This window comes from Lissotriton vulgaris, chromosome 10 (genome assembly GCF_964263255.1).
Source record: "Lissotriton vulgaris chromosome 10, aLisVul1.2, whole genome shotgun sequence".
Classification (NCBI taxonomy): domain Eukaryota; kingdom Metazoa; phylum Chordata; class Amphibia; order Caudata; family Salamandridae; genus Lissotriton; species Lissotriton vulgaris.
In genome coordinates this window covers 1128871844-1128896681 of record NC_141698.1, presented here as the reverse complement: position 1 = coordinate 1128896681, position 24838 = coordinate 1128871844, and the positions used below count along the sequence as shown (strand labels likewise).

At 46.1% G+C, this 24838-nt stretch overlaps 1 protein-coding gene across 1 annotated transcript in view; it reads right to left on the bottom strand.

Moving 5' to 3' along the window:
• Positions 1 to 24812, bottom strand: part of NSDHL (NAD(P) dependent 3-beta-hydroxysteroid dehydrogenase NSDHL) — a 45448-nt gene extending 20636 nt beyond the window's left edge. The window contains exons 1-4 of the mRNA XM_086942211.1: positions 24640 to 24812; positions 22535 to 22590; positions 21585 to 21746; positions 3842 to 3988 (exon numbers count right to left, since the gene is read on the bottom strand). Of these exons, the coding sequence (XP_086798337.1) occupies positions 3842 to 3988; positions 21585 to 21746; positions 22535 to 22555 (330 nt within the window). The 5' untranslated portion in view covers positions 22556 to 22590; positions 24640 to 24812. The remainder of the gene's footprint in view (positions 1 to 3841; positions 3989 to 21584; positions 21747 to 22534; positions 22591 to 24639) is intronic.
• Between the last annotated feature and the right edge of the window lie 26 nt (positions 24813 to 24838).

The window sequence follows — 24838 nt, the reverse complement described above, 5'->3', positions numbered from 1 at the left end:
AGGGCCCCATGTGCACTTCAGTAATGTTAGGACTCTACAGCAGAGTCACACACACGAGGTGCAGAATGTGTGGCGAGGATGGGGAAACAGCATCAGAAGGGCCCCATGTGCACTTCAGTAATGTTAGGACTCTACAGCAGAGTCACACACACGAGGTGCAGAATGTGTGGCGAGGATGGGGAAACAGCATCAGAAGGGCCCCATGTGCACTTCAGTAATGTTAGGACTCTACAGCAGAGTCACACACATGAGGTGCAGAATGTGTGGCTAGGATGGGGAAACCGCATCAGAAGTGCCCCATGTGCACTTACGTAATGTTAGGACTCTACAGCAGAGTCACACACATGAGGTGCAGAATGTGTGGCTAGGGTGGGGAAACAGCATCAGAAGTGCCCCATGTGCACTTCAGTAATGTTAGGACTCTATAGCAGAGTCACACACACGAGGTGCAGAATGTGTGGCGAGGATGGGGAAACCGCATCAGAAGTGCCCCATGTGCACTTCAGTAATGTTAGGACTCTATAGCAGAGTCACACACACGAGGTGCAGAATGTGTGGCTAGGATGGGGAAACAGCATCAGAAGGGCCCCATGTGCACTTCAGTAATGTTAGGACTCTACAGCAGAGTCACACACACGAGGTGCAGAATGTGTGGCGAGGATGGGGAAACAGCATCAGAAGGGCCCCATGTGCACTTCAGTAATGTTAGGACTCTACAGCAGAGTCACACACATGAGGTGCAGAATGTGTGGCTAGGATGGGGAAACAGCATCAGAAGTGCCCCATGTGCACTTCAGTAATGTTAGGACTCTACAGCAGAGTCACACACATGAGGTGCAGAATGTGTGGCTAGGATGGGGAAACAGCATCAGAAGGGCCCCATGTGCACTTCAGTAATGTTAGGACTCTACAGCAGAGTCACACACACGAGGTGCAGAATGTGTGGCGAGGATGGGGAAACAGCATCAGAAGGGCCCCATGTGCACTTCAGTAATGTTAGGACTCTACAGCAGAGTCACACACATGAGGTGCAGAATGTGTGGCTAGGATGGGGAAACAGCATCAGAAGTGCCCCATGTGCACTTCAGTAATGTTAGGACTCTACAGCAGAGTCACACACATGAGGTGCAGAATGTGTGGCTAGGATGGGGAAACAGCATCAGAAGTGCCCCATGTGCACTTCAGTAATGTTAGGACTCTATAGCAGAGTCACACACACGAGGTGCAGAATGTGTGGCGAGGATGGGGAAACCGCATCAGAAGTGCCCCATGTGCACTTCAGTAATGTTAGGACTCTATAGCAGAGTCACACACACGAGGTGCAGAATGTGTGGCGAGGATGGGGAAACCGCATCAGAAGTGCCCCATGTGCACTTCAGTAATGCTAGGACTCCATAGCAGAGTCAGTCATTCTGTGGAGCTTAACCAGTGCTGCTATTACACTGAGGGCGAGAAAGCAAAAGACACACAATTGATGGACGGAATGCAGAACAAATCAAAACATTCACCCCCAGTCAAGAGATCTGGGTTAAATCCATCATTCTTTTGCTCTCCATACCACCCCGGTTTAGACCTGGCCATATGCAAATCAGTCTTGACCCTGTGCCTCATGGGAACAGTCTAGTCCGAACTGCCAAGCCAGGTCCTCCCTGGACCAGAAACAAGCATCCTAGGGCCGGTTTCGGGGGTTCACCCCTCCTTACCCAGGATAGCTTGATTTCAGTGGCACAGTGAGCCCAGGACCCACGTCTGGCATACCTGGCGCACTTAAGGCAAGAAAGCAAAAGACACACAATTGATGGGCGGAATGCAGACAAATCAAAACATTCATCCCCCAGTCAAGAGATCTGGGTTAAATCCATCATTCTTTTGCTCACCATGCCACCCCAGTTCAGACCTGGCCAAATGCAAATCAGTCTTGACCCAGATCTCTTGACTGGGGTGAATGTATGATTTATTCAGCATTCCGTCCATCATTTGTTTTTGTAGCTATTACACTCAAGCAGTGGAGACTACAGTCCTGCTCCCGGACACTGGGATCAGAGTCCAGTTTTAGCAGTTGTTCTGATGAACTGCAGAAGTGGTAAGCTGTAGAAGCGTTCGTCTGCACTGGAATACATGTACAGAGCATTAGCAGCGGTCTCACTCGTGAACTGGAGTATGGGCGAGCTGTAGAAGCGTTGGTCCTCACAGAGCTACAAGGAACAGAGTTTTAGCAGAGGTCTCAGTCGTGGACTGGAGTAGCGTCAAGCTGTTGAAGCATCCATTCACACTGGTATACGTGGTACGTGGTACAGAGCTGTAGAAGCGTTCATCCACACAGGGATACATGTACAGAGTTTTAGCAGCGGTCTCACTCGTGGACTGCAGTAGCGGCAAGCTGTAGAAGCGTTCGTCCGCACTGGGATACATGTACAGAGGAGCATTAGCAGCGGTCTCACTCGTGGACTGCAGTAGTGGCAAGCTGTAGAAGCGTTCGTCCGCACTGGGATACATGTACAGAGGAGCATTAGCAGCGGTCTCACTCGTGGACTGCAGTAGTGGCAAGCTGTAGAAGCGTTCGTCCGCACTGGGATACATGTACAGAGGAGCATTAGCAGTGGTCTCACTCGTGGACTGCAGTAGTGGCAAGCTGTAGAAGCGTTCGTCCGCACTGGGATAAATGTACAGAGTAGCATTAGCAGTGGTCTCACTCGTGGACTGCAGTAGCGGCACGCTGTAGAAGCGTTCGTCCACACTGGGATATATGTACAGAGCATTAGCAGCGGTCTCACTCGTGGACTGCAGTAGTGGCAAGCTGTAGAGGCTATTCTCTTCACTAGGCTACCTGGTACAGAGCTTCTGCAGTATCCCTGGTGAACACTAGCAAGGGCAGGCTGTGGGAGCAATCCTCTGCACTGGGGAACTTTGGCAGAGAGCTTGAGGAGTGTCACTGGAGAACTGAAGCAATGGCAGGCTCTGGGAGCTCTGCTCTTCACTGGGACAAGTGGTACAGAGCTATAGATTGTTACAGGCAGAGCCTAGCGACGCGAGGTGGAGGGACACTTCCTGATACTGGAGATGTATGCTACTGAGCTCCAGCGTCGTCACTGGTGCAATAGAGGAGGGTGATGCTGTAGGCTCTCTCCATAACAGAGACATGGCACAGGCTTTCCCGTGCAGAGCACCGGCAGTGCCGCTGGGGCACTGAAGTAGTGCGAGACCGTAGGATGTCTGTCTGGCAGTTGGATAAAGGTGCAGAGCTTTAACAGTACCTCGGACACAGTGACGCTGTAACATGCATTCCACTGGATGCTCCCGGCAATAGCGTGCAATTCTCACAATTTACCACAAGCCCCAGAGGACAGTCTGGTAGATATATGCGGCAAGAATCAAGGAACGTCAGCCAGGCAAACATTATGAATATAGGTGTCTTTGGACACTCAAGAGAACCAACTTGGTCTTTCTCTTTGAAATTTTTACCACATGCATATTTGATTTTTACTTTAAAACAATACTCCAGGTTTCATGCAGCCATTTTAAACAGATCTGTAGTAACAAGCCAGACTAATTATTCTTTTTGGAGTGAAGTGGGGCTGTTGCAAAGGCACGCAACTTCACTAGACAGAAGCCACAGTCATTTCATAAGGGGTGAATCACAAAGAGACTGCCACCTGAACCCCACAACAACAGATTCCTTGGAGTGTGTATACTACAGTCACTCAGACAGGGTATGTACAGCAAAACACCCCCATAGAAGGCAAGAGACGGTGGTAAGGGAATGCAAAAGATCTGCCATCACCACTCATGGGCGACATATGATATCCGACAAAGCTTCTCCTTTCCACTGTTCACTTCTTACCTGCACACCCGCCTCCTTGCAGGCTCCCAGGACGGTTCTAGTGCCAACATAATTCACCTTGTAGAAAAGGTCCCGGTTGTCACTGGATGGGGCCGGAGAAGCACAGTGGAAGACGGTGGTCACACCCTGCAGGGCTGGCAGCAGGTCCTGCGAATAAAAAAAAACTACCTGTGAGAGAGCAGCATAAAGTAGCACACAAAGCATAGCAACTACTGCAGCTTAACAACCAGAAAAGGGCCAACATACAAAGAAACCACCTATAAGGCAAGAGGCTGACGCAAAGCATCTATTATTGGCCAGTAACAAGCTTTGCAAACTATGGCCGGCACACGAGTCAAGTCCTAATATTACCAACAATCCCTGCAGCGGATTGTATACATCACAATGTCATCTACAAGACTGGCGCAATGACCACACAAACTGCTACTGTCAACTTCCACTGAAACAAAGGACACACGTTAAGAAACGATCTGAGGCAAAGCCTATATCATGATGCTCGTAGCACAGACAATACTACTGCCCAACTACCTCCACCAGAGGTCCTTCTTACAAAATAAAGTGTGTGTGAGAGAACGGCCTAAAATAAAGCCCAAAAAACACAGCAACCCCTACTACCAAACAACCCCAGGAAGACAAGGAACAGGTCCCACACACTAACTACAGGTAACACAAGCGTAGGCTTACTAATGCCAAACTAACCCTGCAACTGACCAGATTCATCACACCACCACCTACAGGGCAGGAGCACAGACCACACAAACTACTACTGCCAATTTACCCAGAAACAAAGGGCACACATCAAGAAAAGATCTGGGGCCACAGCCAATGTCACAATGCCCGTAGCAATGAATATACCACTGCGCAACTTCTCCACCAAATGGTCCTACACACCAAAGAGTCATCGCAGAGAGTAGACCGATCCACATCGCACACAATATAAGCAGCTACCCAATAGTAAGTTCTGCACAAAGAAACCAGATGTGAGACCATCAAACGTCACACTTGCTGCAGTGCAACTACTGCAGAAATAATCCATAATTATAAAGAAATAACCAGTGAGACACAATAATGGACCATAACATGCAAAAATTCTGGAAAAAATAAGATGCACACAAGGAAAAAAAAAAAAAAAAAAAAAAGAGAAGAGTACTGAGGTGTACCCAACTACGTATGAAACGGACTCTCTGTACCACATTCAATAGACTGAAACGCAGCACACTTTAATGCAGAGATTCACAACAAATCTACCTGTGGGATAGCAGCCTGGCCTAAAGCCCCCACTGCTGACTACCCATCCTGGAAGAGATCAAATCCATGCCGGAATCACAATCACAGACCAAGAATCCAGCGGCAGGACAGGTGCAAGGACAAAGGTACTGCTACCAAACAACCCAACCAGCAGATCCAACATAGCAAGAGCCTAGAAGACAGCCTCCACTGCTTGCTCACTACCAACAGGAACTGGCCGAAGACACAAAAGTCCCCTCAACTGGCCAAGTATCTAGCAACACTTCCTGCACGGCATAACCCCATCTCCAAGACAAGAGCCTAAATCAACAACTATCTCTGCCACTTTCAAGGCTCCTCTGAGCTCCACATAATTTCAATTTTCTATTTTTAAGATTTGTAAAGCACATGGCTGCCAAAGTAGGGGCTTCCCAGCGCTAGACAAATAGAACCACTGACGCAAGCCAGGCAGAGTGGTTAGAAAAGCCAGGTTTTAAGTTGTTTTAAAAAATCTCTTCATGAGGACTGAGGTGCAGATGGAGAGGAAGAGCGTTCAATATTTAGGTCGCAAGTAAAACAAGCATTTGCAATGCAATAGGTCTCGCGTTAGGAAAAGTTGAGCTATTGGTAGTGTAAATGACAATTTTTTTTATTTATGTTTTGTTTTTGAAAATAGCTAAATTGATAGCTTTGTCATTTACAATGCCAATAGTTATAACTTTCGCAAATGTGACACCTATAGCATTTGGAATGCAATATGTGTTGTATTTACGTGACTTACATGTATTGATATTACAAATAACAATGGCTTTTAATAATTAATACTTAAATAAAAGTTATTGTAATTTATAATGGCAATAGCTTACATTTTTGTAAATAACTTTTGTGAAGATTATGTTCAGTGTATTTTATTGTGACGAAAATCCAAGAACAGAAGTGAAATATTAACTTTTTTTGTTACATTTGTAATAAAGCTTTAAACATTGATAGAACATATTTGAACCAGTTGTTGTTGAATGGTTGCACAGATTGATGCTGTGGTGGTGCTGAGTGATGTTGTGGTGGCGACGAGTGATGTTTTGGCGTTCAGTGATGCTGTGGTAGTGCATACTGATGTTGTGGTGCCCCTGAGTGATGCTGTGGTGGTGCTGAGTGATTCTGTATGCTAGACTATGTTTTCTTTTGCTATCCTATGTTTTGTTTTGTTATGCTATGCTATGTTTTGCTATTCCGTGCTATGTTTTGTTATGCTATGCTATGTTTTGCTATGCTATGCTTTGTAATGCTATGCTATGCTTTGTAATGCTATGCTATGCTTTGTAATGCTATGCTGTTTTAGTATGCTATGCTATGTTTTGTTATGCTATGCTATGTTTAGTTGTGTTTGGTATGCTATGCTATGTTATACCATGGTATAACTTAGACTGTCGTGCCGCCTACAAACTACTAGCTGCTGCAATAAAGAGTAAGAACCAGGACTGGATACGAGAAAAGCGGCAGGGTTATAAGTTATCTAAACGTAAGGCACAACGAGATTGGGACGAGCTACATTGGGCGGAACTCCGCCATGCCTGTTCTGGAAGGGACATGTCACGCTTTTGACATCTGGGGGAGTGGGGCTTCTGCCACAGCTCCCACTAATAATGTGGTTCCGGACCTGTGGGTTTCACATTTTAAAGGTCAATTTGCAAATAACTCGGGCACGCAGGATTTATTTGTAATGCCCATGTCCCCCCCCCCACTTAGTATCTCTAGCAAGGAAGTAGAAGTAGCACTCCTCCAAGTTCCAAAAGGGAGGGCGCCGGGTCTGGACTGCATTCCTGCAGATCTTTTTGTCCAGGACCTGGCATCATGGACTAAATATATCCAACTTTTAGTCAATGCCATCGATCAAGGGGGTGCGGTTCCTAGTTCTTGGGCTGGTACTGTTATTCTCCCAATTTTTAAACAAGCATTTGCAATGCAATAGGTCTCGCATTTACTAGAGTTTAAGATTGGCATTGTAAATGCTAATGCCATTTATTTATGTTTTAAAAACAAAAATAAAAGGCATTGTGATTTGCAAGGTCAATAGCTCAAACTCACGTAAATTCAAAACCTATTGCATTGCAAATGCCTGTTTAGGACTTGTGCCCTGGAGACCACCTTCTAACAAAACAACCTCCAGTCGAGGTGGATATGTTATGCTGAATGAGATCTCCTTCCATCGAGTGAGACCACATGCACGGGGTCACACTACTTTCAAGATGTTGGAAACATGTAGCGGGTAAGCCCACCATCCAGAGAGTGCAACCACCTTGCAGTGAGTGAGACCTACTTCAAATGAGTGAGACCTTTCCTTGAGTGACGTCTTTTCTAGCGGGGAGACTACTTTGTAATGAATGACACCCCTTCTATTGTTTGAAGCCGCCCACCTCTGATGAGTGAAACCAAGCTCCTACCCCAGCCCATCTTCAATGAGTGACTCAGGGTGCCGGCCTCAGTCCCTCTCGATGGATGGATGTATGGATGCGTGGGTGGGTGAGTGGATGGATGGATGAATGAATCCAGACGCCCCCCCGGACAAAAATAGCTCTCCTTTCAAGCAACACAGTCTGACCATTTCCATTCTTGGCAGCCGGGAGCGCTCTCGCATACCGGGGAGACTATCCTGCTCCCACCAGAATTAATGAAGACCCCTCGTCACCTCCTGGCAAAAAGAGATGAGCTCATCCCTTAGTGAAGCAGCTCTCTGTTGGGCTGCTTGTAATTAGGGGTTTGGGTGGTGGATTGGGGAGGCGATGAAGAGGTTGTACACTGGAAAGGAGGCACAGAGACAAAAAATTAAATGGGATAGCCACAAAGCGAGGGATCTCAAAACTGGGGGCAGTTCGATTAATATTAGTGTTGGGGGCACATGGGGTCTCAGATGCCCCAGTGCCCCCACTAAGAGCAGTGAAGGAGTTAGCACACCCTGAGGCTAAGCTTTTGGGCCGGAAGAGACTTCCTTTATTTATTTATTTTTAAATAGCGCGGATATTGCCCAAAGGCGCTAGAGCTCTATACAACTGAGATAGATCATTACATAAGGTGAGAACTTACATCATCCGAGGATGTAGACACAGTTAATGCTACGGACGCTGAGGGGCAGTATTAGTTGCAGCACATAGAAGAATCCACTGAAAGGCAAGGCAGTGGGAACATGGGACTTTTTCTCACTGTATTTTTACACGTAGATGAGGGGGCGGGGTGCTAGTGTCGAGATGTGGGCAGCCATGAGTTGGGGATGGGTGAGGGTTCTACTGAGACGCTGATGATGTAAGCCCCGTGTTAGTGGTCAAAGGAGCAAAGGGTCCCGAGTTTAATATTCAAGACACGTACTCATGTTAACACACTCTACAGAAACACTACTCACCATCATCATCTTTTAAACTGTGCTCGACGACATACTCAGCCTGCTGCTGAGAAGGGTCCATTGAATAAAACATGGCTCTGCTGCCTATGAAGAAATACTCCTGGGGCAACTTTACTGGACGCGCCGAGTCAGAAAAGAGGTTCTTTTCTCTCCGCACCAGTCCGAGGCGAGGGCTTCTCTAGCCGAAGGGTTGCATTACGTATACACTTCCATGCAAATGAAATTGTGTGCCTTTTTATTCGTGCCAGCTCATTTAACACACTTACGATCAAGACTTGTTCATATCAATGTAATCGAAATGAGCAGCTTGCTGCTTGAAACATGAGCAGCTTGCTGCTTCAACAAGGGAAAGTGAAAGAGAGCCATGCTCACGTTGTAGGCATGCCGTGAGCGTGCACATTGGTGTGGCCTGCGGCTCGTGCCCAGTGGTGGTGCCCGCCGTACTCCTATGGGTGCTGCGCAGCTCGTGCGGCCCAGGGAGGGGGCCACCAAAGCAAAAACACATGGCATGTCGCGGTTTGGAGAGGACTTGGAGGTAAGAACCCCAGAGGTGCTGCTGCTGTGATCAGGGGTGTTGTGGGTACTTGTGAATGATGCCAAGGTGTGCTGTGATTGCCAGAGAGGAGCACTTCGGTGCGCGTTGACGGGCCATCAACGGGAGGCTACCATATCATAGAGACCAATTAGAAAAGCTGTCTCTGGGATGGGGGGGGTGAGTGAAGTGAAAGTAATGCTGCTTGAGGCCATTATTACAGAGACCAATATGATAAGCTGACTCAGTGGAGCCTGGGGGGTCGGGGAGGTCGGTTGAGGGAGTGAAAGTAACGCTGCTTGAGGCTTGCGACCAAATTGCAGGGACCAATTTGAAAAGCTGGGGGGGGGGGGGAAGGGGGGGCTGCTTGACTTGAGGCTTGGAATTACGGAAAGTGTTTATTTGTTCCACACTATAGCCACACAAGTTTATAACAGTGATTTATTAGTTAGTTCTCGCAATATGAGCTAAATATTTGTGGCAGAAGGAGCCGTTGCAAAATGTAGGGAAGTTAATGCGATGCCCTTAATTTGTCTGCACAACACAGTGGTTAGGCACAACGATAGTGGAAGTTGGTTGTAGGAAACAACGTGTAGGAGTAAAATAGGTACTGCACGAGGGAAGTGGCCAGTGGCCTTAATTTGTATGCGCAACACAGTGGTTAGGCACGATAGTAGTAGAGGTCAGTTGTGGGCAAAGGACGTATATGGCACGGTAGTAGTGGAGGTTGGTTATGTGGAAGAACGTGTAAGAGTTAAATAAATATTGTACAGATACGAGCAGCCGCAAAGTTTGGTCAAAGCGGCAGTAGCACTTTGGAAATGCTGACAATTCCACTCAATATAAGATGCATAAATGTTACCGGTGGCCTTAATTTTTGTGCGAAACTATTTTAACACGGCGGTAATGACGATTGAATAATGTAACGACGTATACTAGTGTAGAGATTGTACAGACCCCCCAGGATATAGCGGCATGGATTAGCAAATTTAGCTGCACAAAAATGAAAATTTAGCGGCACAAATATGGAAATTTAGCGGCAATTTTGCGGGTTTTTATTTGGCCATTTTTCCTACAACAAACACATATATCTTTGTTTTTTTAGTTATTTAACAGCACAAAGCTATGCATATTTGGTTTATTTACAATGTAGACACTTTGTTTGGTTTGATTAAAATGTAGATTTAACATACGTCCGGTCCTACTCTTGCCATGCCGGACAACCTTAACCCTTGCCTTCTACTCTCTATCCCCTCGCTCACCCTACCACTATGCTTAAGGACCAATACTACAGCTGACCATATAGCTTTTCTTTCCCCATAATCTCCAGTATTCCCCTCATCACCCTTGCCATATGCAAAAGAGTGCAGTGTCCTTGCCTTCTCTGCCAGGGATCTTCTTGAGGAAGGAGGTGCCCTGTCCTTCTCCTCCATCTTTTGCTCCAACTTGACAGCCACACCCTACCGGATATCTTCATTGCTTGTGCTTGATCCATTCACCTCGCATCAATCGCCTTCTATCCTTGAGAAATGCTGGGCAAACACACACGACATGCTCAATTGATTCAGTGTAATGACCACAGCCTCTACAATTAGTGTCCTCATTTGAACCACGCCATGCAGGCAAGTGTTTTAACAAGCATTGGAAATGCAATAGGTCTCGCATTAGGAAAGTTTGAGCTATTGGTATTGTAAATGACACTTTATTTATGGGTTGGTTTTGAAAGTAGCAAAATTAATAGTTTTGTCATTTACAATGTCAATAGTTTTAACTTTCGCAAATGTGACACCTATAGCATTTGTAATGCAATGTGTGTTGTATTTACGTGACTTAGATGTATTGATATTACAAATAACAATGGCTTTTAATTTTGTAAATAATTAAAACTTAAATAAAAGGTATTGTAATTTAAAATGGCAATAGCTTAAACGTTTGTAAATAACTTTTGTGAAGATTATGTTCAGTGTATTTTATTGTGACGAAAATCCAAGAACATTGCATTTGCACCTAACACACACACAGAGCCACACACATATAGATGTGGAGGTGGTGGATCTGGGGGATAAGGTGGTGGTGGATGTGGTAGTGATGGGGGTGGATGTGGTGGTGGTGATGGTGGATGTGGTGGTGGTGGAGGTGGTGGTGGATGTGGTGGTTGTGGATGTGGTGAAAGTGGTGGTTGTGGATGTGGTGAATGTGGTGGTGGAAGTGATGGTGGTGGGTGTGGTGGTGGATGAGGTGGTGGAGGATGTGGTGGTGGTGGTGGAAGTGGTGGATGCGGTGGATGCGCTGGTGGTGGATGCAGTGGTGGTGCATGTGGTGGTGGATGTGGTGGTGGTGGTGGTGGATGTGGTGGTGGATGTCATGGTGGATGTGGAGGAGATGGTGGATGTGGTGGTGGAGGATGTGATGGTGGATGTGGTGGTGGATGCGGTGGTGGTGGTGGATGCAGTGGTGGTGGTGGATGCAGTGGTGGTGGTAGTGGTGGTGGGTGGGGTGGTGGTTGTAGTGGATGTGGTGGTGGATGTAGGGGTGGTGGGTGTGGTGGTGGATGCGGTGGATGTGGTGGTGGATGTGGCGGTGGATGTCATGGTGGATGTGGAGGTGATGGTGGATGTGGAGGTGGATGTGGTGGTGGTGGTGGATGCGGTGGTGGTGGATGCAGTGGTGGTGGGTGTGGTGGAAGTGGTGGTGGTGGATGTGGTGGTGGATGTGATGGTGGATGCGGTGGATGCAGTGGTGGTGGTGTATGCGGTGGTGGTTGTAGTGGATGTGGTGGTGGATGTAGGGGTGGTGGGTGTGGTGGTGGATGCGGTGGATGTGGTGGTGGATGTGGCGGTGGATGTCATGGTGGATGTGGAGGTGATGGTGGATGTGGAGGTGGATGTGGTGGTGGTGGTGGATGCGGTGGTGGTGGATGCAGTGGTGGTGGGTGTGGTGGAAGTGGTGGTGGTGGATGTGGTGGTGGATGTGATGGTGGATGCGGTGGATGCAGTGGTGGTGGTGTATGCGGTGGTGGTGGTGGATGGGGTGGTGGTGGATGCGGTGATGGTGGTGGATGGGGTGGATGTGGTGGTGGATGTAGAGGTGGTGGATGTAGTGGTGGTGGGTGTGGAAGTGGTGGTGGTGGATGTGGCGGTGGTGGATGTAGTGGTGGTGGATGTGGTGGATGTGGCGGTGGATGTCATGGTGGATGTGGCGGTGGATGTCATGGTGGATGTGGAGGTGATGGTGGATGTGGTGGTGGTGGTGGTGGATGTGATGGATGCGGTGGTGGTGGATGCGGTGGTAGTGGTGGATGGGGTGGTGGATGTGGTGGTGGTGGATGTAGGGGTGGTGGGTGTGGTGGATGCTGTGGTGGTGGATGTGGTGGTGGTGGTTGTGGCGGTGGATGTCATGGTGGATGTGGAGGTGATGGTGAATGTGGTGGTGATGGTGGTGGTGGATGCGGTGGTGGTGGATGCAGTGATGGTGGATGCGGTGGTGGTGGTGGATGGGGTGGTGGATGGATGGGGGTGGATGCGGTGGTGGTGGATGTGGTGGTGGTGGATGAGATGGATGTGGTGGTGGATGTGGTGGATGTGGTGGATGTGGCGGTGGATGTGGAGGTGATGGTGGATGTGATGGTGGATGTGATGGTGGATGTGGTGGTGGATGTGGTGGTGGATGTGATGGTGGATGCGGTGGTGGTGGTTGTGGTGGATGTGGCAGTGGATGTGAATGATATGGGGTCCGCAGACGTTTTGGTAGACTTTTCTTTACCACTTACTATAATTCTCGCCAATGCGCTTGAAATGCTTATTTCTGAGAAGTGCCTGTACACTCTAAAAGTATTAAGTCTCCCTTGAGAAGAGCCGGTACTCTCCCTCTCAAAATAAAAAAAAAGTGCCGGACCACAGAACCGGCCCATTTGTATAACTGTTGAATGTTAGCTGGCGGGCTGATGAGCTCTCGGTCACTGTCATTCTCTCGTGCGCACGCCCATAGGCTTTGTGAATTTACATATGCAAACATCGGCGCTCGCCCTTCCCTAAGCCAATAGATGGAAATGCTGGCGCTGCCGAGCCAGTCACCGCCCCATTGGGTTCCAGAGATGCTTCCTGAAACCCGAAAACTTGTCTTCACGAGATTGGTCTAAATCAGCACAAACGCTAACCTGTCCCTTCCGCATTGGTTGTTTCCCAGCCAGGGCAGGTGTTTGTTTATATGAAAACTATAATTAATTATAGCAAAACAGTGTCTAGCGAAATAAGCGTTTTAAAGAGGAGAAATAACTGCAGCGGTGCAGCCCCAAGGACCAATAATTTTTTATAGGGAACCTGCCTCGTACGTCTGTGAAGCATGAGCGGTAGAATTTAAAGTAATTTCAGTTATTTTGTGTTATTTCCGGAGGGCAACCGTCACAGAGAACCTACGGAATACAGCAAAGCCGGCCACGTGACAAATTAGTAATTTTAAATTTGTATTTTGTAACGGGGTGAGGTGGAACACAAGACAAAACCGATAGCGTTGAAATTAAAAGCCGTACGTGAGAAGGGCAGACCAAATAACGGATCATCTCGGCGCGTTTACCTTTGCGAAGGTGACTGTGTCCAGAGGCACGGCTCCCTTGGTATGCAGAGCATCGTTACTTTTCAAACATAGCGCAAATAAAAGTAGCGCGAGAGCCGCAGCGGCACCACTGCCTGACGCAGCCATGGCGCGAATGGATCACATGAGCGGATCGATGCCTGCGGCGTGGGAGGTTGGGCAGCACACGTGTATCCTATCTGAGCTTTCAGTACCACCAATGCAAAGCAAGTTAAATTATTAAGAATGTTAATACCGTTAAGAAAACCGCGATAAGCTATTTTCCGAATAGGAAATAAAGGACACGGAATTTACACACTTAATTTTCATACTATAGATAACCACATGGCTGGTATAAAAAACATAATTTATACAAAAATTGATAATATAATTACTTACTGGAAATTTCCAGATTATTTTCTGTTAATTGAACATTTTATAGCTTACGTGAGCAAGAATTTCTAATTCGATTAAAGACACTGAGGTGAGGATGCATTCTCTTCTTTGCTTTATTTAGAATAGCAGCCTTGTAACATAACCATAGAGAAATAAATGTACAGATGGTCACTGACTACAGTACCCAAGATACATGGAGAAAAAAAACTACAAGATCCAGGATCAGTAAGGACAGTCCTTATTAACAAGCAAAACAAGTCAAATAAGGAGACACGGCCGGCCGAGCGGCCGTGAAACTGAAAGCACGGCCGGCCGGCCGTGAAAGCCTTTGATCCGACAGGGGGTGGAGCGGCACCAAGCTGGGCAACAGATGGCTGGCGATTTGATGCTGTGCACGCGCATTTTAGGTCAATGCGCTTGCGCATTGACCTAAAAGCGCACGGGCACAGCACCAAATCGCCAGTTAGTTAAACTCTGTTTAAAGCCCTATAGTCTCACTTCTCTCAATGCGCATGCGCATTGATAAGTCACAAGACCTAAAAATGGCCATTCGCCCATCCTCAGGGCCATAAATCTTTTCTTCCAAACAGCTGCATAGGTGCTTGAAAGATACAACAAGCACCTTATCTGTACAATACGAAAAGCCATGTTTGATACACTGAACAGTATCTTGATCTCCTTAGTATGGGCTGGAGGGTGCAGCAGAGTCAAATTAGATCTCCTTAAGCTTGATACAGAATCGGGTGGCCTGGGTTTCCCAGGGTTTAGGCTCTACTATCTGGCGGGACTTATACAATATGCGACACAATGGTGCACGGAGGGCTGGAACACAGAGAAAGAACGGTTGGCGGATCGGAATAACGGTATGACACTCCCACACTACGTCATGATGGGCGCTCGCACCCCTAAAGAATGCCCTCGCATAGTACGGCAAGTAGCGACAGCATGGGAACAAGCAGTCAACCTGATTATCCGGAGGTCCCCATAAGCCACAGCACTCCCCCTGCAACGGTTGCAGGGATTTTCCCAAATCTAAACAGTAACGGACATCAGGAAGTGGTATGAAAGGGGTTGTCTAACTGCCGGAGACCAAAATACAAATGGAGCGTTTTTGACGTTCCAAGAGGAGAAAGACTGGTACCTGATCACAGATGGCCAGGTCTTGCAACATGCAAAAATAACACGCACAGCCCAGGAGTTCTGGCCCTCGTTCCCAGATGAACGGGTAGAATACCACACATGGTCATTAATTCTTGACCCAGGTTCCACCAGAGGATTGATCTCGAGTCTATATAAATCCCTAAAGGCCGACCGTACTATTGAGCTTTCTCAAACTAAAGATAGGTGGGAAGCGTACCTCGCTGCTCCGCTTACGGAGGGCGAGTGGATGAGAGCATTTACACAGGTCTGCTGAGTAGCCAGTAATGCTAGATTTAAACGTACTCAATTTTATTTTTTCAATCGAGCACATCTGACACCCCAGCAATTGTCACTTTTTATTCCTGGTACGCCTGTAGCTTTCAAGCCCCCTTGTCCTGTCCTTTTTCTCTGGCTGGTGCTGTTGTCCCTCGCTGGCCGCAGTGTGCTTCGTTTCCAGGTCTGAGCACTTTTTAAACTCCTCTCAGAATAATCTGCAGCGTAATTCTATAAGTAGCCACTTGGGGGCGATATACAACTATCTATTATGGAAGGAAGACCAGGAGATTACGATCAAAATGTTTCCCCACATTTAAAATTTCTGTGCCATCGAGAACGCAGAAATAAATCCCGGCATGGATTCACATTTTTCAAATTTCGTGGGCCGTTTTGTAAAAATCGCTGCATTTTTACAAAACGAACGATTTCGCGATTTATTTGCAAATCGAAATCCTGGAGGGTCTGATTGTACAAGCAGCCGCATATGTTCTTTATGTTTTTTTGTACAGCAAGAGGTCCCGTTTTCAATTGCGGTACAGCTTGATAAACAACCTAAGCACATCTCCACAAACACCAACATCTTAAGCATCAGCAGGTCAAGTATAACTAATGAGTTATTTGTTCAAAGCTAACAGACTGCAACCTGCAGCAGCAGGCTACGCATACTGAAATGAGTGATTTGTTGAAAACAAACAAATGTATAGCGTATAGCAGCAGCAGAGTAAGCACGATTTGTAATATCACCTACAAATGAATGGCAAATGGAGCTTCTACTACATGGCGCCAGTGAGACGGCGGCTCATGCCCTCACAACAAAGCCGGAAAACAGAAAGCAATTATCACGGCATGCCGCCAGGCACCCCACATGCTGCTGAATGTTAGCACGTCTTCCGGAGCGCGTTCACACTGTTGACTCAACCCTAATTGACGCGCACCAGCTGTACACACTTTGTAGCAAGCGCGCCTTACAAGCACGTCCACAGACCACAATCTGCGCATGCCCCGGCCTGTCTCCCTTGAGAGGCATCACGCTGACAATAAGTCTCGCTGGCGACAGTTCTTTCGCGCTGCAACGCCAGGCGAGACCTAAAAAGGGGATCGGTCACTCCCAGGTAACTACAGACCGATCAGGTTGATCGATTGCATTCAAAAAGTGGTGGCTAGAGTGATACTAGGGTGACTACAGACATGGTTGGACGACTGCCATATTTTATCAGACCTACAAGCTGGCTTCAGGCAATGTATAAGTACAGTGAACCAGGTGCTAAGGTTTATTCTTATCTACTGGCGCAGTTACTTTGGGGAAAGGTGCTATTTATGCAGCATTTGTGGATCTAAGATCTGCTTTCGACTTAGTTCCTTTCCCCAAATTGTGGCACAGATTGTTAAAGCTGGTTATACCTATGGAAATTGTGTTGTTCGTGATTAAATTGCATACAGATAACTATGCCCAGGTTAGGTGGGATCCGGCTGGTCATACTACAGACAAATTTCCTGTTGATACGGGGGTTAGGCAGGGGTGCGTCCTTGCACCTACCCTATTTTCCATCTACATTAATGGGGTTCTGAAATATTATGAAGACTGCCCAACGGACGCCCAACGTTTAGGTGGAAAAAAGATACCACTCTTAATGTTTGCCGACGATACTCTCATTATATCTAAAACAAGACAGGGCCTACAACGTGCCCTGACACGCTTTGACGAGTTCTGTGAGGACCATGACCTTGTGGTCAATGTTGACAAAACAAAGTTTATAGTCCTCCAAAGCCGTCAAAGCCCATCGGCGCAGTTGGGATGGTGCATTGGAACTAACAGAGACTTTTTCATATCTTGGGGAAATACTAGATAAAAAGATGAGCTGGAAGCCTTAAATCGATTGCTTATTGGTTAAACACGGTCAACTTTCGGGGGCGTTGCTTAGGATATGTAATCGTTCCCACACCAAACTAGTGGCCCCGGTACTCCAGATATATAACTCTAAAGTTAGTGCGGCTATTTTGTGTGGTTCCGAGTTGTGGGCGTATGTGAACTTGGACGCTTTAGTAGTAATCCAAAACAAATTCCTAAGATCTGTAACGGGTCTGCCGCAATCAACCCCCCTAATTCCGCTCTATTTGGACTTGGGGTGTCACTCTCTAAGAGATGTTGCCCGACTTAGATCAGTTTTATACTGGAGAAGACTTTGGGTGACTCCCGAATTGACCCCCTATGCATTGGCGGCCCGGGAAATTCGTGATCTAGATGTGTATAACAAAATTGAGTGGTTCAGGGGTATTAAATACATTCTTACCAAGTTGGGTTTTGTTCACCTGTGGTCCTCCCCCGAGGGAAGTGTATTCCCTACTAAAAAAGAGCTCAAGACAACATATTGGAACTGGATTTATTCTCGACAGTTTGCGTCAACCAATAGTCCCACACTGTCTAGCACCTTCCTATATACAAAGTCGGAACCCCGATTTGAGCAATATTGGGACCCAATTACCTCTACCCGTGACCGCAAACTTTTTCACCAATTTAGAGTTGGTACCTTACCAACCAAGGCCTTTAGTTCCAAGTGGTTTGGGTCTTTAGACAGCAATAACAAATGTCTATTCTGCCCAGACAGGGTAGAATTGGTGGCCCCCATCTTTTTTGCATGCCCAGCTTATTACAACTCGAGGCGATACTGGCTCAAACCTGTTTGCACCGCGATGGGGACCAGGGATCACAGCGAGGCATATAGACTATTTAAATCTGCTGTGGATGGCCCCTATGGGTTGCTGTAGCTTAGTTTCTGGGCCGCGTGTGGGTCACTCGAGGGGCTGAAGGAAAGGGCCTGTAATTTTTATTATGTGTCTCCCCACACCTGTATATATGTATCTTGCTCTTTTTAACCTTTTGATGTATTTCTAATTATGAACTGCCTCTGATCTACTGAAAAGGAAGGTTTTTTATCCTAGTTTTATAATGTTTATAGTTTTAATGTTGTATTATAGGATCTCTATCACACTCACGTGTATTGGAATAGTGCAATCTAATGTCTGATGATCATTTCCTTGATTCTGTATTTTTATATATATTGTGCTGACTTTTGTGATTTTTTAAAAATCGAAATAAAAGTATATGGTAATGGCTATGCTATGTTTTGCTATGCTATTATATGTTTTGTTTTGCTATGCTGTTTTGTTAAGCTATGCTATGTTTTGTTGTGTTTTGTTAAGCTATGCTATGTTTTTTTGTGTTTTGTTAACCCCTTCCACGCTGATGACGAGCTGGGCTCGTCATGGCATAGCCTCCTCGCACGCTGATGACGAGCCCAGCTCGTCACGTAAAGTGCGGTTTTAAAAAACTCAGCACAGGAGCAGAATTGCGCTAGCGCGCATGCGGTTAAGCTATGCTGTTTTGTTGTGTTTTGCTAGGTTTTGTTATGCTAGGTCTTGTGTTTTGTTATGCTATGCTATGTTTTGCTATGCTTTGTTATGCTATGCTTTGTTATGCTATGTTTTGTTATGCTATGCTTTGTTTTGCTATGCTATGCTTAATTTTGCTATGCTATGCTTAATTTTGCTATGCTATGCTTAGTTTTGCTATGCTATGTTTTGGTATGTTATGCTATGCTTTGTTTTGTTATGCTATGTTGTGTTTTGCTATGCTTTGCGATGCTATGTTTTGTTATGTATGATATGTTTTGGTGTGTTTTGTTATGCTATGCTTTGTTGTGTTTTGCTATGTTTTGTTATGCTATGTTTTGTTGTGTTTTGTTATGCTATGCTATGTTTTGTTATGCTGTTTTGTTATGCTAAGCTGTGCTATGTTTTGTTATGCTATGCTATGTTGTGTTTTGCTATCCTATGTTTTGTTTTGCTATCCTATGCTTTGTTTTGTTATGCTATGCTATGTTTTGTTATGCTATGTTTTGCTATCCTATGCTTTTTTTGTTATGTGATGCTGTGTTTTGTTATGCTATGCTATGTTATGCTGTGTTTTGTTATGCTATGTTTTGTTATGCTATGCTGGTGAGGGTGAGTGAGGGGGAGTGAGGGGGTGTGAGGGGGAGGGTGTGTGAGGGTGTGTGTATCCTATGCTTTTTTGTTATGCTATGCTATGCTGTGTTTTGTTATGCTATGCTGGTGAGAGAGGGTGAGTGAGGGTGTGTAAGGGTTGGGGGTGAGTGTGTGTGGGGGTGAGAGGGTTGTAAGGGTGAGGGTGAGTGAGGGTTGTGAGGGGGGTGAGGGTGAGTGAAAGTGTGAGGGGGTGTGAGGGGGTGTGAGGGTGTGTGTGAAGGTGTGAGGGGGTGTGGGAGGGGGTGAGTGAGGGGGGTGAGAGTGAGGGGTGTGAGGGGGGTAAGGGTGAGGGGGGTGAGGAGGTGTGAGTGTGAGGGGGGTGTGAGGGTGTGTGAGGGTGAGAGGGTTGGGAGGGTGAGGGTGAGGAGTGAGGTTGAGTGAGGGTTGTGAGGTTGGGTGAGGGTGAGTGAGGGTGAGGGTGTGTGAGGGTGAGGGTGAGGGTGTGTGAGGGTGAGGGGGTGTGAGGGTGAGAGGGTGGTGAGGGGTGAGGATGGTGAGGGTGGTGAGGATGGTGAGGGTGGTGAGGGGTGTGAGGGTGGTGAGGGGGTGTGAGGGTGAGGGGGTGTGAGGGTGAGGGGGTGTGAGGGCATAGAACGTAATCCGTGACAAACAGATTAAGAACATATACACTTCTAGAAACAATGTCTTTAAGACATTTTCTAGCCGATCACTACAATCAGACTGGGTCTGTGCATCAGTCTTACAAAAATCCCTAGACGGGTAAACTGGAAAAAAGCATTGGTAGTGCAAATAGGTCAGGTCGTTGGAACGTATTAGCTTTGCCAATTGCCTTTGGCGGGGCTGCAAAGCATGGAGACGCTGCTCAAAATCATCAAAATAAAAATGTATAACAAAAAATAAAAAATGCCCACACAATGGCAGTGCAGTTATTCCACTGTCGAACTCATGCGCACTTCACAGGGATTACATAGGTGCGTTTTGCTCCAGTTTTCTTTTTTTTTTTTTATTTACCAATTCAGTTTGTAAGACGGCAAATAGAAAAATAAATATCTTTAGCACAAAAGCTCCAATTACAATAAAAAAGCTGGTGTGAGGTAGAGCAGTCGTAATGTAGGAGCGGGGTGGGAAACGGAAAAACAGCACACGGCGGGCAGTGGAGGTTGGGGAGGAGAACACAAGGCAGAGTGAACATTACAGACGCACACAAGTGGGAGAAATATAGAGCGCAAGTGGGGGAGAGATGTATGACGGATGGAAAGGAAACAAACGCGATGTTAACAAACATGGGAAAAAACGGTTGCGTGGCCGAGAGAAGCGGTCTGTGGTGGGGGAGGGGTGGGGCAGGGGGTAGCGTTGAGAGGCGCCATGAGGAAAAGAAAGGCAGGAAAAGATGAAAGGTAGGAAAAGCAGATGGCCGCGCGTGCACGCACACGTGCACTCATGCTTGTAGCCAGCAAGCAAAGGCTGGGTAGCACTTTTGAGATCCCCTTTACAATAAGTCGAGCAACAACAACAGCGCAAGCGCTGTTCTAGGCTCGACCTAAAAAAGGATCGTGGAACATTCCTCCAAGCCGGAGAAGGGCTACTAACATCTCAAAGAAACGTTTCCAACAACTTGCTAGCAGTAACTTCTCATTTGAATGGTCATACAGCTAAGAAGATGGTTGTCTTCTGGACGAATGGTTGATACAAAGGGTTTGAGCTGTTCATCACTTCATGCTCGAGAGCTTTAGAATCTTAAGTACAATATTACTTTGAACATTATCTAAGCAAACTACAATATGCAATATCACAGTAAACTTTTTATCTAAAACTGTACAATCTGTTGGATCCTTTGCAGTGCTCTGGGTGGGAAAACAAAGCTATGCGGTGCTTTCAAAAAAGCTCTCCATAACTTATGTGGCAGCAAGTCCAAGATGCCACAAAGCCTCTCTATGACAAGAGCCTGGAGCCTCTACGACGGAGGAAACTTCTCACTCCACGCGGCCCCCACACTGAGAAGTGGTCTAGGAAGTACATATGAGAACCTCAAAACCACCTAACATCCACTTAACTCAACCAAGGCCCCCTTCACAAAACAAAGCACAACAAACAAACTTGCAGATAGGATGCTAAAAAAAAATAAGATGCAACTAGAGAAATCCAGTGTTAAATTGTGCTCTAGTTGCACTTGTTTAATGCAGAGGAGTCCAAGTTTATCCTACCTGTTTACTGCACAGATCTCCTAGGAAGAACTGCACCCGCTCATTCTCAAACCCCTTACGAATATCAAAAACATTGACAGAGTAGCCTTTTTCCAGCAGCCGCTCCACCATATGCTGTCCCAGGAACCCCGAGCCTCCAATCACTGTGCATTTCTTGCTGGCCTAGCAGGAGAGAAGAAAGAGTTTCAGAACATAGCCACGTTTCCATGGGAGATTGTATCAACAACGACAACCCTGCTGCTATTCATTCTGCACACCCGGATACATGTAGTGTTGCCATTTACCACAGGCTATTGCTCTGATGAAAAGCAAGATCTTCCCTACAGTGTATCCAGGTGTTGGAAACTGGAAAAAAGCCCAGAGACTAGTGAAGACATGGAAGAATACTATGGGTTTGTATCTGAAGTTAATCGGGGTTTACCTCCTACTACAGTCTGAGATGTACTGACTGTTCTACTTGAGGATATACCGTGAATTAAAAAAGCATTTTTCTCTTGAAGGAATTAATAATTATGTTAGATGGAGGAAACACTGGCTAGGAACTCCCCAGGGTCTCAGCGGCACCTTCCTTACCGGGGAGGAGCCGTAATCTAGTGGCTAAAGCCGCTGACTTTGAAACCTGGTGCTGGAGTTCCAAAACTGGCTTTAGCATTTGAATTAAATTTGTATGATTCAGAGCAAATCAACTACTGCCCCAGTGCCTAAAATTGCAAATGTGTAAAATACTGTGTATATAAATGTAAAATGTGTTAATACCCACTTATTAACAAAGCTAGTGTATCTTCTACCAACATTAATTGCTCCCTACAAGATTTGTGATACGTATTTACCAAAACACGTAGAGTTTCTGTAGATTGAGAACACTGGCATGTCAGAAAGACTTCTGTGCTATTCGTAAAAACAAAAGGCTGACAATGTAACAAGCAGAACTGTCTAATAGCTAAACATACCGGTCTGAGACGTGTTGCCATGTCTTATCGGGTAACCCAGGCGTAATCTTCCACTTCTGTAAAAAGGAAGGAGATGATCAACAAATTAGTATTCTCCCAGAGCACAAACTAGTCCCCCAAAAATGGATACGTATTAGTTAATAATGCTTTGAAAACGTTGAGGGGGGCACATATTTGTCTATTCAGACTACTGCCATAGAGAATATTTCATCTGAGTGAATATGAAGTATTATTTCAACTAAATGATTATGAAGGATTATTTTCACAAAATGTTTGCAGTTGGCTTTGAGGGAGTGGCTGCTAGCTTAAAACTATCAGGTGATCCTACTGTAAAGCCCAGCTGGACATAATCTTGAGTGTGTTCTACTTCTGCAACTTCATAAAAGAATTTGCATTTATTTTGTTTGTATATATATTTTTTGTATTCCAACGCCCATTACTCGCAGTAATCTGTCAGGAGATTCTGGTTGTACCACTCTTCAGTGGGCGCTAGTCTGATACCTTTTGATGAGCATCGACATACAAGCATTTTGCTTCTGAACCATTAGTGAGTCTTCCTTTCAGAAGTAGAGCTTTTCCAATGACTTAGATGTAAAATACTGGGCTGTAAATGTGCCCCTATCAAATATCAGGTTTTGTTTGAAGGCTCAGTTAGTAAAATGTTTATATTTAAAATTGCAATGGATGTATGTCTGCATGCATTTTATCAAAGCACCTCTTTCCAAATCCAGTCTGCTGTCATCTAATTTTTAGTAGTGGGCATCCAATCTATTTAAATGCTATACATTTCTAATATGCTCCCTTTCTTTCTCCAGGAGCTCCCCGATAAGGCTGTGCATAATAAACATATGACTGCCTGTTCAATAATTAAAAATAGATCCTATTTTACACTTGTGAAAACCGTTGTTGCAAAAGAAGTGTAATGGTCTTTAATTTACAGTACTTCACAGACCCCTGCCATTCTTTGTTAAGGCAATTTTACATTTTGTATCGAACTTACCCAATACCTCAATGACAGAATAAACTTCCACGCACCCAAAAGAAACCTGCGATCAGCCAACCTCGCACTGGAGGAAACCCTGCGCATCCACAGAGCCAGAGCAGGCGGAAGATCTTTCTATCACATTGCAGCCAAGACCTGGAACGAGCTACCTGCAGACATGAGACTGGCCCCCTCCCTGAACACTGTCAGGAAAACTCTCAAGACCTGGTTCTTCAGCTGAACGGAGTTGCATACCCCCCAGCACCTTGAAACCCTCACACTAGCACAAAACATGAAAGTCACACACAAGCATGCATTAAAACAAGCAAAAAACATAAAAGTCACACACAAGCAAAAAACATAAAAGTCACACACAAGCAAAAAACATAAGTCACACACAAGCAAAAAACATAAGTCACACACAAGCAAAAAACATAAGTCACACACAAGCACGGATAAAACAATGTCACACACAAGCACATATAAAACAATGTCACAGACAAGCATGGTTAAAACAATGTCACACACAAGCACGGATAAAACAATGTCACACACAAGCACATATAAAACAATGTCACAGACAAGCATGGTTAAAACAATGTCACACACAAGCACGGATAAAACAATGTCACACACAAGCACATATAAAACAATGTCACAGACAAGCATGGTTAAAACAATGTCACACACAGGCATGGTTAAAACAATGTCACGCACAGGCATGGTTAAAACAATGTCACACACAGGCATGGTTAAAACAATGTCACGCACAGGCATGGTTAAAACAATGTCACACACAGGCATGGTTAAAACAATGTCACACACAGGCATGGTTAAAACAATGTCACACACAGGCATGGTTAAAACAATGTCACACACAAGCATGGATAAAACAATGTCACACACAAGCACAAAACATGAAAACCACGCATAAAACATGAAAATGCCACACATGGGCAAACTTAAAGCTTGTCAGCCATGGTTGCAGCAGACTGGGCGGCCTTCCATTACCGTTCTAGGTGATCCGCGGCCTCACAGGGGTCCACGGGGTGAGAGGTCGCTCGCAGCCCTGCCCTATGGGTCATTCAAACTTAACCAAGATGTGGGTCTTTCCTGGTCTCACCTGTGAACTCGGATCCTCGCCTCGGCTGCTCCACTCCCCGGCCGCCTGTCACCTGGGCTGCCCGTCTCAGCGCCTCTCCTCCCGGCCCCTGCCCCTTCCTCTCCCCGGTCCTCAGTCCTTATCCAGCTCCAGCATCGCCTGACAGTCGGGCATATCCAGACTCAAAGTTCATTGGCCCGCTCCAACTCCACTGACCAAT